Genomic DNA, 14,389 nt, shown 5'->3' with positions numbered 1-14,389 from the left:
GAGGTTGTGGAGAGACTGGAACACTTATACACTGTTGGTGGGAATGTAAAATGGTACAACCACTTTGGAAATCTATTTGGTGCTTCCTTAAAAAGCTAGAAATAGAAGTACCATATGATCCAGCTATCCTGCTCCTTGGAATGTATCCTAGAGAAAAAAGCCATCATACGAATAGATATATGCACATCCATGTTCACTGCAGCACTGTTCACAATAGCAACTAGACGGAAACAACCTAGATGCCCATCAATGGACAAATGGATAAACAAATTATGGCATATCCACATAGTGGAATACTATGCAATGATAAAGAACAAGGATGAAGCTGTGAAACATCTTATAAAATGGAGGAAGCTGGAGGTCATTATGCTGAGTGAATTTAGTCAGTCACAGAAGGAGAAATATTATATAAGACCACTATTATTCTAAGAACTCAAGAAAAGGTTTATACACAGAAGAAAACATTCTTTTATGGTTATGAGGGTAGGAGGGGGGTTAGGGTTATTTACTAACTAGATAGTAGATAAGAATTATCTTAGGTGAAGGACAGCACACACTACAGGGGAAGTCAGCACAACTGGATTAAACCAAAGCTAAGAAGTTTCCTGAATACAATCACTTTGAGGGACAGAGTAGCAGCGGTAGGAGTCTGGGGACCATGCTTTCAGGGGACGTCTAGGTCAACTGGCATAACAAAGTTTATTAAGAAAATGTTCTGCATCTTACTTTGGTGAGTGGCATCTGGGGTCTTAAAAGCTTGCAAGAGGCCACCTAAGATGCATCAATTGGTCCCAACCACCTAGAGTAAAGAAGAAAGAAGAACACCAAAGACACAAGGAAAGTATTAGCCCAAGAGACAGAAAGGGCCACATAAATCAGAGACTTCATCAGCCTGAGACCAGAAGAACTAGATGGTGCCTGGCTACCACCAATGACCGCCCTGACAGGGAACACAACAGAAAGTCCCGGATGGTGCAGGAGAAAGGTGGGGTGCAGAACTCAAACTCTAACAAAAAGACCAGACTTAATGGTCTGACTGAGACTGGAGGAACCCCGGAAAGCATGGCCCCTGGAGTCTCTATCAACCCAGAACTAAAACAATTTCTGAGGCCAACTCTTCAGACAGGGATTAGACTGGACTGTGGGACATAAAGTGATACTTGTGAGGAGCATGCCTCTTAGCTCAAGTAGATACAAGAGACTAAACGGGCAGCTTTTGTCCGGAGGTGAGATAGGAAGGCAGAGAGGGTTAGCAGCTGGTTTAATGGACAAGGGAATGAGGGGCAGTGTGCCGTCACAGTATGGGGAGAGCAATTAGGGTCACATAACAACGTATGTATAAATTTTTGTATGGGAAAAAATTTTTAAAAAAAGATTACAGTTAGGAAACTGTATGGGGCAGTTCTACTCTGTTCTTTAGGGGTGCTGTGAGTCGGAATCAGCTCGATAGCACAGAACAACATGATGCTGAACAGGGTTCAGCAGAGCTTCCAGACTAAGATGGACTAGGAAGAAAGACCTGATGATCTACTTCCAAAAATCAGACCACGAAAACCCTATGGATTATAACAGTTTGATCAGCAGCTGAGCATGGGGATGGCACAGGGCCAGGCAGCATTCTATGTCCACGGCATCCTCATGAGTTGGAGGCTGACTTGACGCCTGCTAACAACAATCACGGTATTTACTTCTTTTTAAAAAATGAACAAAGAAAGGAGAGAAAAAGAAGAAATGTGCTCATAAATTAGTCTAATTCCAGTGACATTCATACAATAATGTTCTGCATTTTGGAAGCCAGCCTTACAGACAAAATGTCCACCCCCAGGTGAGTGGCTGAAGAAATGATGGTCCTCCACTACAATGAATGAGGGGGACCTCTTTGTGCTCACAAGGAATACCTGGAACACACACACCTTGAGGGTAGGAGCTGTGTCAGTATTGTTCACTGCCCCATCCCTGCTCCTAGAACAGCAGCTTGCACACAACAGGCATTCATAGAGACTTATTTAACAAATGCACAGGATCACAGATCATATAACATGATCTCACTTTGGTAAAAAGCAGAACAAAACAAATCCTATAAATGTGATAACATCCGCTCTGACATATATGTTTACACACCTTATAATGAGCTTGTATTTACTACTTCTGAATTAAAAATAAAAAATATAATAATTAGTATTAAAAAAAAATCATCCCAAACACCCCAGAATAAATAGAAAGGTAGCTTAGGGTCTACCCACCCATAAAAAAACCACCACCACTGAGTCAATTCCAACTCATAGTGACCCTACAGGGCAGAGTAGAACCACCCCATAGGGTTTCCAAGGAGTGGCTGGTGGATTTGAACTGCTGACCTTGTGGTTAACAGCCATAGCTCTTAACCACTATATCACCAAGGCCTACCAGGTCTCAAGAATTCTGAGTACTGGGCCAGTATCTAACACGAATTCTGTCTTCACAGGCACCTACTCGAAAGAATAAACACTGAGCCAGCCAGAGGCGCTCAAAGAAAATCCATACTGAGTGGGAAACTGTTGATGTAGGATGTAGGTTTCAAGTGAGACGGGGGTTAGTGCTGCATGATCCCATATGTAAGCACTGGTGTACACTTGGGAGCTTGGTTTGGATTCCCCCAAAAGAGTGAGTAGCCTGAAACAACAGGCCTCCTGTTGGAGCTGAAAGAATGTAACACTAGGCAGTGGAGGCTTTGGGGCATGACGACCTTGGGAGTCTCCACTCTGGTAGAGGGCTGGATTGCGTCTGCAGAACAGGAGACAGCCAAACTGAGCAATAGGGGAGGTTTGAGCAGTAACTGTGCCAGGAGTCAGAAAAATCATCTTAGAATACAAACACACCCAGTCATCTTTTACCCTTTGAAGGACAAGGAGTCTCTCCTGGGTTAGCGAGAAGAGACTAGGGTTTTCTCAGAGTAAAAGCTCCTATTTAGGGGGAGAAGGGTGACTAGCATTAAGTGGGAGTCCTGGGAAACATGCATATGTGGCTTTGTGCTAAATACCTTCTTGACCATAAGCTGGCTGTTGGCTTTTCTCCTGGCTTACGTGACTGGGAACCAAGGATTAGAAAGGCAGTACTTCTCACTGGTCCCCAAATATGCCCTGTACTTTCAAGGCTCTATGCTTTTACGTACCTTGATCCCTCTGCCTGCCATGTCATTCTTTGCTTTCCAAGCTCCTACACAGTCTTCAAAACCTTGCTGAAGTGCTAACTCCTGAGTGGAGCATTCTGGTTTTCCCAGTGAGAACTCTCTTGTAGCTACCCAGAGCACTTGTGACATTTATAGATGCTGAACTCCTCAAAACAGGAATGTCTCATTCATTTAATAAACTCGTACTGAATGCTGGGTAATACAGGTGGTCGCCATTGAGTTGAATCAACTCAACGGCAATGGTTTGTCTTTTTTGTTTTACTGTCCTAGCCGATTTATTTCCCCAACTACTAGAACAATGTCCTGTACTAAATATATTTAATTAAATAAAGATGCTTCACCTATCTATTCTTATAATTATGTCTTCTACCAGATTCCAACGAATACTTATTAAGCAATTGCTATGTGCCCGGCATAGTGCAGGGAACTACATTGTCCCTACCTTTATGAAACTTAAGTCTCCTGGGATGTCAGGTAAATAAATAAACAATTTTAAAACAAGGTCATGTGGTGTGATTAAGAAGGACAAAGAAGGGATCCTAACCTGGACTTCGTTGTAGCAGCCATAGTAAGCTAACACAATGTTGTGAAGATTGTTGTTGTTGCTGCTGTTACCTGCCATCAAGATGATTCTGACTCATGGTGACCCCATGTACGCAAGGTAGAACTGCTCCATAGGGTTTTCAAGGCTATGACTTTTCAGAAGCAGATGGCAGGCCTGTCTTCTTCAGCTAGTAGTCAAGTGATTAACCTTCTCCTTCAGACCAATTTAGCTTTTTAAAATAGTTGTTTACACTCTATTTGCTACCCCCACTCAAGTCTCAGCCTGATGCAATCTGGACTCCACCCCTACAATTTTCTGCAACTGCTTCTAAGATCATTGATACCTAATAGTTGGATCATTGAGCGCTCTCCAGTGCATAGCTTGCTTAAATCTTGTTGTATGTCTGAGAATATTGGCCACTCCCTTCTCAAAACTTTCTCCTCCTTTGGGACTGGACATTCCGTTCACTCGTGGCTCCTTCTTCTCTTAAGGCTCTTCTCAAGTGCCTTGGTTTCCTTTTCCTGCTTACTCCTTAGTCCTCTAATCTTTCTGCATGCACTCTTCTCTACTGAAATTATCGACTCCCTTGACTTCAGCTACCACCATCTGACTCCTCTTCAGAGCTCCAACCTTAGTCTCAAATCCAACAAAACCTCAACAGAACTAACTCCAAGGAGCCCTGTTGGCTCAGTGGTTAAAGCACTCAGCTACTAACTAAAAGGTTGGTGGTTTGAACCCATCTGCTGCTCTGTGGGAGCAAGATGTGGCAGTCTGCTTCTGTAAAGATTTACAGCCTTGAAAACTCTATGGGGCAGTTCTACTCTGTCCTATAGGGTCACTATGAGTTGAAATTGACTCCATGGCAACGGGTTTATTTGTTTTTTTAACTCATTAACTCACTGTCCTTCACCCCAACTCTGCTACTTTATTTATATTCACTCAGTGGAAATTTAGGCACAATCCTTTCCTTCCCCTTTCACTTAAAACTGGCAGCTAAGACCCATCTGGTCTACCTCCCAAAGACCTCCCAGCTATCATTTTATCAGTTTCCACCGGACTGCTGTGAAGGCGTTCAAACCAGGCAGCCTCCTCACCGCCAACTCCTGCCTCCTTCGATCCACCATTCAACATGTGATCAGAAAGATCTTTCTAAATTATAAATCTAGTTACATCTCTTCCCTGATAAAAACCCTTTGTTAGCTCTGCAAAATCTTTAGGAATTGCAAAATGGCATCCCATGAACCATATTCAGCTACTTAGTGTGTTTTTGGCCCACATATTGGTTATAAAGCAGAATTTTTAAAATTCTGAATACTGTTAGAAGGGGGCACACATTGGCCAGTTCTACAGTCTCCTCTACTGTCTTTTCTGCAGTCAGCCTCACTCTATACATTACTGGTCTAGTCCCTGTATAGACCCTTGAGATCATGGATCAAATTCTTAGCGTGGCCCACAAAGCCTTTTATGATCTGGCCCTGCTGCCTTTCTAATCTTATTTCATGCTTTTAACTCAGGTCTGCTGCTGCCAAAGCTCATGTTTTTCTACTACACCAGTCTAATTAATGTTACTTCTTTGAATCATCGGGTTTATGAAATATGAGATACCCAATGTTGATGTCAAATACAGCAACAAACACAAATTACAAGGAAGGAGCCTGTAGGGGTACGTGTGGGTGAAAGCGACAGAGACACAAAACAAGTGTAAGTCAAGCAGTTGTAGGGAAGTTACAGACAAAGATGTGTTAGCCCGTTTATTTTGGTGCCAGGGTTAAGACAGTAAAATAATTAAATTTCCCAGTTCCCTGTGTTTTATTCATCTTTGCAGCCTTGGCATAATCCCTGATCCTTAGCAAGCACTTAATAAATACTTACTGGATGAGTACGCTTTGGGAAAGTTTATGGAAAGTGGAATGTTCTGTTCCTCCCAGGCCTCAGTTTCTGTATACCCACTGTTCTAAAGTCACCCCAATTCCAAAGAAAGAAAATAGCAAAGAAAAAGCAGTGTGCCTAGAGATAGGAAATCCAGACGGAGGATAATGTGGGAAAATAAAGGAAGTAAATGCTTTCTCCTCCCTCTGTTTTCTGCCATTTGAACACAAGTTAAATCCATTATGTAGATAAAAATAATATTATTGCTATGTCTAATGATGTTGGACTTAAAAATACAGAGTCCAAAGCTGTAACTTCCAGAGGATGTACAAACATTTCCCTTACCCCACGGCCATTGGTTTAAAGAGCTTGGCTGGAAACTACTTCCTACCATCTTTGATCCTTGTTCACCTTGCAAGGCCTCTTTGGACATACCCCTAAACCCTGCATAAAGAAGCCCCAAAGATACAGACTACAAGCTGTTAGCCTCAGATTTCAGTGGAAGGTCTGTAAAAATCAGATTCTCGGGCCCTCCTGATTTAGGTTAGAGCCAAGGCATATATGCCTTTTAAACATGTTTTCCTAAGGACTCTAAGGTATACAAACACCCCACTCTGAAATTGAGAAACACTGTCATAAAGATGAACATATTAAAACCAAAAAGACTTTCATGTTAAGTACCATACTTTGCCTTCAGACAAGGTCCAATTCCACTATGATTACCTTTCAAATTTACTACTGCTGAGGATTTTTTATTAAATGGCAAAACATTTTACTCTTGTCTTCCTAATTGTAGATACCGTATTCTTAAGGAAATACTGCATATATACCCTTCATCTGTAATCTATTTCATTAGGTATTTCTGCAGGCAGATGAGCACTTGAAATACACTATTATACAACTGTAACTAAGTCCCATGCTCATTAAAATGATACTAAAGTCTTAGGGTCTTGTTTTTTCACTTCACAGCAGGTTGGCAGTCATCCAATTATAGCATAATTCGGTATTGCAGCTCCGTTCACTTTAAGTAGTTCATTTCAATTCTAATCATTATGTTCAAAGGCTTACTCCATCCAGATGCCAAGTTTCTTCAACTGGACAAAAGCATACCAGAAATATTTGTTTGGCAAGGCCTGGCAAATCATTAGAGGCATTGTCATGCCATGGCAGGGCACTCGTCAGGTTATAATTTGCTTTAATTGTTCTTCCCACAAACAGCAACAATGATTACCCCCAGGTCACTGGCCATTCTAAGAAGAATTTCTTTCCAGCCACTGAAAAAACCAAAATCCTTTCTGCAAACACCTTACTGAGGATTAGACTACAAAGAATCCCAGATCCTGATCATTCTGTTTATAGATCTGGTACATGTTTCTTACTGGGGCAAGTCATATAACCTGCCCATGTATCTACCTGTGTGTGCATATTAGAAACATGGCAATAACTTAAGAGAAATTACTGGTCTCCCATAAAACAATCAGTGTTCCATATGCATAATTTGTTCCACCTGCCATGTTTACAAGGCACCCCATGGAGAACTAGCTTAAAACCCAGCAATCCATCTGCCTCCCAGTTCTAAGGGGTAATTATTGGCTCAGCTAAGCAAAGAGGAATGCACAGCATGCTTTAACCACATCAAGTGACTGATACATATACCTGACACATCACCCAGGTCATCAGCTTTTCTAACAGTGGTTGGAGTCATAGTATGACGACAAACACAATTCACTACCAACAAGAAAAGGTGGGGCGAGGGATGAAAATAGGCCTAGACTCAATAGGCCACACCCAGGACACAAACCCTAATACTGTATGGGCTTTATTCCTTCTCATGGGAATGTTAAGAACAAGAAACACGGGGAAAACACAGTGATTTTATGCCAAAACAGTGATTTTATGCCAAAACATTGGTGGTTACAAACCAAACTCCCAAAAAAAGTCGATAAAAAAAAAAAAAACGGGACAGAAGTAGGTGTTTTGTTTTTATTAAATGACTTACTATTAATTGTACTTCCCTATGTATTCCTTAAGCATTTTTTTAAATAAAGCATTAATTAACATTTACTACAAATACACAATGTTTTACTGGTTGTGCACATAAAATAGAACCCGGCCTCCAATAAAATATAAACTTAATTATCTCCAACTAAGGCCACAGTGACTCAGACTGAATACAGACTGTAAGGGATAGACTGTTGTAACACCAGAATGATGCCCAAGACACACATGTGCTGATGAAATGAATTAAACACATGCATATCTTCAAAGAAATTCTGCTTCTAAGCAGCTATTAAAAGAGCTCTTTGGGGACACACCCCAAATGAATTGCAAAAGGTCACATACAACTCCTTTCCTCTGAAATGAGACAGACGTAACATACAAATTAGCATACAGAATATCAAGTCATTAAGTGTTCCTTGTCAAAGCTCCCATGGGGAGAAAGGGGGAGGGTAAGGGGAGAGTAGGTAAAAATAGACAGGTCACTAAGAAAATTATTCCCAGACTTTTAAATATAACAGATCTGCAAAATTAAAGAAAAAACATGGGGTAAGGGTGAAGGAAATGTCCACGCAGAATTGCCATTTATTTTGCCAGATTACAACTACCATTCATTATAATGATTTTTTTTAAAATAATACAAATGATAGGAAAGACAATCTTTTAAAATAAAGGATAATCCTTTAAATCCAGTAAATTTAACTTTATGTAAGCTCACTACATTACCCTTCTTTTAAAAAATGAATACCTTAGGACATGATGCTCTTCACAATTACTGCCTTTGATACAGATTTGAGGAAAGACATCTGTAGTTCTGCAAAGGTAATTTTCAAATTAAGATTTTATATAAGTATGTATGTATGTATATATACACATAACATAACCAAAACCAAACCGCTGCCGTTGAGTCGATTCCGACTCACAGCAACCCTATAGGACAGAGTCGAACTGCAAGGCTATAAATCTACTGAAGCAGACTGCCACATCTTTCTCCCTCTGCTGGTGGGTTTGAACTGCCAACTTTTTGGTTTGCAGATGAGCACTTTAATCACTGTGCCACCAGGGCTCCTATACAACACACACACACACACACACACACACACACACACACACACACACACACAGAATTGTGTTTGAGTAACATCTTCTTCCACAATTTCACTACCAGGTGGTAAGAATCCTACCTATGCATGTCCCCTTTCATATTAGTGAATACGATGATTTACAATGAAGATAAGTTAATACAGAATGATCACTGTTGGATTATGAAGTTACAATGGCAACAGACACCTCTAAATTAGTTTTGTTCTAGCAGAGGATGGCACTTTTTTTTTGTGGTTGTTCTCATTTGGATGGTTTTTTTTTATTTTTTCCCATACAAAAATTTATACATACATTGTTATGTGACCCTAAATGCTCTCCCCATACTGTGACAGCACACTCCTCCTTTCCACTCCTGATTCCCCATGTCCATTCAACCAGCTCCTAACCCTCTCTGCCTTCCCATCTCACCTCTGGACAGAAGCTGGACGTTTAGTCTCTTGAGCTAAGAGGCACACTCCTCACAAGTATCACTTTATGTCCCACAGTCCAGTCCAATCCCTGTCTGAAGAGTTGGCCTCAGAAATTGTTTGAGTTCTAGGCTGATAGAAAATCCAGGGGCCATGCTTTCTGGGGTTCTTCCAGTCTCACTCAGACCATTAAGTCTGGTCTTCTTACTAGAATTTGAGTTCTGCACCCTACCTTTCTCCTGCTCCATCAGGGACTCTCTGTTGTGTTCCCTGGCAGGGCAGTCACTGGTGGTAGCTGGGTACCATCTAGTTCTTCTGGTCTTAGGCTGATGAAGTCTCTGGTTTATGTGGCCCTTTTGTCTCTTGGGCTAATACTTTCCTTGTGTCTTTGGTGTGCTTCATTCTCCTTTACTCCAGGTGGTTGGGACCAATTGATGCATCTTAGATGGCCGCTTGCAGCTTTAAAGACCCCAGATGCCACTCACCAAAGTAGGATGCAGAACATTTTCTTAATAAGCTTTGTTATGCCAACTGACCTATCTGTCCCCTGAAAGCATGGGAGGATGGTATTTTTAATGCTAGTATGTTCCTAGTTCTCTGACAGAACTGCCATGATTAAGCAATGAACACGTTCTGGCCTGAGTGTTAAAGTGGTTGGATTAAAACCAGCTATTTCCCCCTGCTGGCTGGAGATGTTTTACATCCTTTACTTCATTAATGCTCCCCATAGTATCAAGCCCATCTATTTCCCATCTACCGACTGACCTCCTAAAGCATCATTAACATGCCCCAAAGGCCTTGCTCCTGTCAATTTGAGTCAGCGCAGCCCTCAAAGCCTCCCTGGCGTTTACCAGAGCTCTGTAGGAAAGGAAAGCAAGGAAGATAAGGGAACGGGACCCAAACCTTGGCAAATCGCCAACACAGGAAGCTGAGAGAGAAAATGACGCCCAGGGATGGAGGGAATCCTATCTGAAGAGAGGATGCAAAGCTACAAATTGAAACGTAGGTTTATAGAGACCCATAATTATAAGCTTCTGCCACTCAATTCTCAGCTAGTTAATGGCAGAAGAATCAATATCTACTTTCGATTTTCATGTACAGCATTATGGCCTTAGTGGGAGACAGGCCTCCTGGGAAGGAGGGATGATGCTGGAAATGGGTCTTGGAGAGAATGATTCACGAACAAAATTAATATTTTATTGGTTTGTCTTTACATTTTCTAAATACATTTGACATCTTTCTCTTGTTTTGTTTGGACCAAATTTTCCTTTTTTGTGATAACACTACTCACCCTGAAGTCAGTCATAGAGAAATCAATTTATGTGAAAGGAATATAAGGAATAAATGTGGAACTGAGTTAGGTAAACAAAGCTGTGTCAGTTTGAAATGATGTCCCCAGGGTTCATCTGCACTCAACGGGAGTGAGCCCTGAGCTCCAAAATGGAGTTAAAGTAAACAGCATTACATTCTGCAAATACAGCTCTAAGTTCTAGGAATCTTAACTGTTCCAACTTGTCATTTTTTCTTTTTCCTCTTCCTGGCAAAGTATCAAGCAAACCATCAGTGGGTTTCCATTTTAAACTAGATTTACATAATTCAAATGGCAAGAAGTAAGTCTTAAAATATTTTTTGATTTTTTTTCCAGAATCAAACAGAGAATTGGATGCTTTATAGAGAAAAAAAAAAAAAAAGGCAGCACAGTATTTCTAATATATAATTTATGCATGGAATGAATTATTTTGTGAATGTAACGAATCCAAGGCTACACTTATAAAATCCATGAAAAATGCAGTTAGCAGCACTAAATGTAATAGAATGTTGCATCTGTTAAATTAGGGCATTAATATAACATCCTGATTCACATGTCCCTTCTCAAAAATGTTTCAAATTATATTTTCCCTAAATAAGTTCTAAAAAATTATCCACTCTGAAACATTCTTCACTAATCATAAGTCATTCCTTAAAATTTTATCCAAATTCCTAATACTTCTTCAAAGAATACAAGTCCTTCTAAGTCATGTGCTTCAATGGGTATAACAGGTTGTATAAAGTGATAATAGTGGTACCTTCAGGAGCTATGAAGAGAGGTGTGCCCTTACCAAACATGCTCACAATCTTAAGGAAACGTCCTTGATCAGGTGCCAAAAATAACATTCATTGTTCATCATATTAGGAATCATCATTTGTTAAGCACCTCTATAAGCTAGGCACGGTGCTCTCATTTAACCTCACAGCAACACTAAAGGTAGGCATTATCATCTCATTTTATGGATGTAATGACTGAGGCTTATGGAGGTTAAGCAACTAGTCCAAGGTCACACAGCTTGAAGCGGTGAAAGGACCAAGGATTCTAACTCAGGCCTGGCAGATTTCAAAGCCTGTGGTCCTCCCCTCTAAACTATAAGGCTAGGCCAGCCTTAGGCCTTGGGTTACATACCTCTTTGATCTGGATCTCATTAAAAAGGAGTTGCTTTATCTTTGGGGATTTGATAACTAGAAGTGCACAGGTTTAGAGAAGTTGTTAGTAAAAAATGCAATCTAATACATTTTCCAGGTTTAATGTAGAAGCACATTTCTTTTAAAAACAGTCATGGAAAGTTAGATTTCAAATTCTAAATTGGAATACAAATAAAAACAGGTATAAAAGTCCATTAGGTTGCACCACATAAAACGGCTCTTTTTTTTTTCAGGTCAAAATGACCAAAAAAGTGCAAATTCATATGAGTCATCCTAATAGCAGTCCAGGTCCATTCACAAGGTACCTGCATCATACACGCTTCATGCCTGAGCTTGGCTTCCTATGGATACTGTACCTGAGCAGAAGCTGTTGCTGCTAATGGTCCTTGCTGAGCGCCCAGAACTGCTGGGGTTGAACTCCCGGCTCTCTTCCTCAGAGAAGGGAGACTCAGAGGCCGGGGACACTTTGTGCTGTTGCTGGGGCAGATGGGGCCGAAGAATCAAACGAGGAATTCGGCTTCGGGAAATCTCCTTCTCATGATGCTGCACTCTCTGCTCCTTCTCAAAATTGGACATAAAAAAGGAAACAAAAGGAAGACTGTTTCCCCCTCTGAATTTCTGCCTGCTCCTACAGGGCTCAGTTTCCCAGAAATTTTATTTCTGAATATCAGATCTTCACAATGAGTCAAAGAAGTCCTTCTCATCTCAGGGGTTGAAATGAGCTCCAAAACTCTTCAACTGAGCTAACCTTTCTAATGTATCAGTCTCTCTCTCCCTTTCTCTCTCTCTCTCTCTCACACACACAGAGAATAATTCCACTTCCAAGGACTAGCAGGAAGACCACCTTACTCTCCCATACAATTCCTGACTCACCTTCCCAACTCTGGCTTTTTCTGTCACACTCAAGCTTTTGGCTCTCTCAAACACTACTATTCATTACTCACAGCACATTCCCACTTATTACCTGATTTCTTCTATACTTCCATTTTGCTTTTCCTGAAATAGTTGTGACAATTTGCTTTCTCCTTTCCTGTCTCCTAACAAAGTAAAGCCCTATACCTGTAACAATTCTTTCCAGATATATTACGCAGCCTTATCTTTCAAATCCCTCCCCTTCCAGCCAGGATCTTAATTATTCATTAATATCCTAGTACACAAGGCTTGTTGCCAACAGAAAAGCAAACAAAAATCCAATAGCCGGTAAAATGGCTCCACCTTTGTACATCATGTTTAGCTTTTGTTTTCCTTACAGGACACCCATGAGAAGAAATTTTTCTCCTTAAAAACATAGCATTAAATACACAGGGCCATGCCTTGGTCAAAAAACAGAACATATGCATTAAAAAGTAACATTTTGGCAATGTTTTTAATTCATAAACCTCTTTCCCAATCATTATCTCACTTGATCTTTACACCCGGATTGTAACAGGGAGAGAGTACCCATTCGTTTCCCTATTTACAGATGAGGAAACCGAGACTAAAAGAGGTGAAGATGCTCAGAAGAGGCTGCACATTATCTAGAAGCAGTGCTTTTCAGGGTCACCACCACCCTGTCTCATTAAAATGGATTCCTCGGAAATGCTTGCAAAAAAAGATTCACTGCTCCCTCCAACCTCTGCAATTGAAAAAAGGCTTCCGATTAGGTAACAAACACCATTTCGAAACATGATCTCCTGCTCATTTCCACGCGGCTTACCAGGAAGGGTCGCTGCCAAAGTAAACACCTCTGGGAGGCCCACACAGTGTAGGAATTGAAGGAAAAGCCCCAGCTGCGGGAACTCCTGAGGTCGCCCAAGCATACACCCTATCCAGGGGCGGCGAGCCGCACCCATCGACTGGATTTCTGCCGCACATCAGCCACCCAGCAGGTATCACGTCAGCCACTCCGCTTGGCAAACTGCAGACCCTGAACCAATGCTGGTCACTGACACGCTGGAATCCTTATTTCTCAGTTAAGATACATCAAATTCGTTTTATTCACATCACACACGGACATCAACTGGGAATTAGATTCCAAATTCTCAGTGTCAGGAAACGGGATTAACCCTCCAAACTCAGTCTTTTTAATCCTTGTGTCAATCTCCAAAATCCTGTTCTCCGGTACCACCTCCCCATCCCCCTGGTCTCATCACCTGAACAAACGCCTCTCTACCTTCCTACGGCCCCCGCCACCTCTCTGCCCCCCTTTGCCCCACTCAACGCACTACCCTCCAGCTCTCACCTGGCCCGGTTCTTGCCGGCAGTGCCCGCCCTTCTCTCCCCACCGCCCGCTGGCACTGCCACCCGCGCCCGCACGATGTGCCCTACTTACCTTGGTCTCTCGGAGGGGCCCCATTGCGCCACTGCCCGCCGAGTCCTCGTGCCGACGCTGCCGCCGTCCAGGAGGAGGCACCTGCGTGCACCGGGGCGAGAAGACCGCGCTGAGCCGCGTGGGCTGCGGGCGGCCGCTGCTGCACTTGCGACGCGCCTCGGCCGTTCGCTCTCGGCTCCGAGGGCGCGCCCGCTGCCCCGCCCCGGCCGGACACGTGGTGCCACCGCCGCCGTTGCCGCGCCCGGTGCGCCTCCCCCGGCCTCCCTCACCTGCAAGCCCCAGGGCAGCTCGTGGGCGCCTCAGCGCGCCCCCGCAACGGGGTTTCGCAGCCGGTACCTCCCCACCGCGCCGCGCGCTTCTCCCTCACTGCTGAGCTCGGGTCCGAAGGCGGCAAGCGGGGGCATTTAGCATCGCCAGCCCCGAGGTGTCCCCTCCCCTCTGCTTTTGCACCTGGTACCCAGTTTGTACCGGGTGCGCGTCGGAAGGAGGAGCTGAGAAAAGCTGCGACATCACTGAGAGCCAAAATGGAG

The 14,389-nt window shown here is 42.6% G+C and overlaps 1 protein-coding gene across 1 annotated transcript in view; it reads right to left on the bottom strand.

Moving 5' to 3' along the window:
* The window catches only part of SYBU (syntabulin), an 86,028-nt gene extending 72,130 nt beyond the window's left edge, over positions 1–13,898 (bottom strand). Inside the window, exons 1-2 of the mRNA XM_023725911.1 lie at positions 13,860–13,898; positions 11,905–12,109 (exon numbers count right to left, since the gene is read on the bottom strand). Coding sequence (XP_023581679.1) covers positions 11,905–12,109; positions 13,860–13,883 — 229 coding nt within the window. The 5' untranslated portion in view covers positions 13,884–13,898. The remainder of the gene's footprint in view (positions 1–11,904; positions 12,110–13,859) is intronic.
* Between the last annotated feature and the right edge of the window lie 491 nt (positions 13,899–14,389).

Source organism: Trichechus manatus, unplaced genomic scaffold (genome assembly GCF_000243295.1).
Source record: "Trichechus manatus latirostris isolate Lorelei unplaced genomic scaffold, TriManLat1.0 scaffold00009, whole genome shotgun sequence".
NCBI classification, from domain to species: Eukaryota; Metazoa; Chordata; class Mammalia; order Sirenia; family Trichechidae; genus Trichechus; species Trichechus manatus.
The sequence above is the reverse complement of the archived record's forward strand: the minus strand, read 5'-3'. Positions and strand labels throughout refer to the sequence as shown.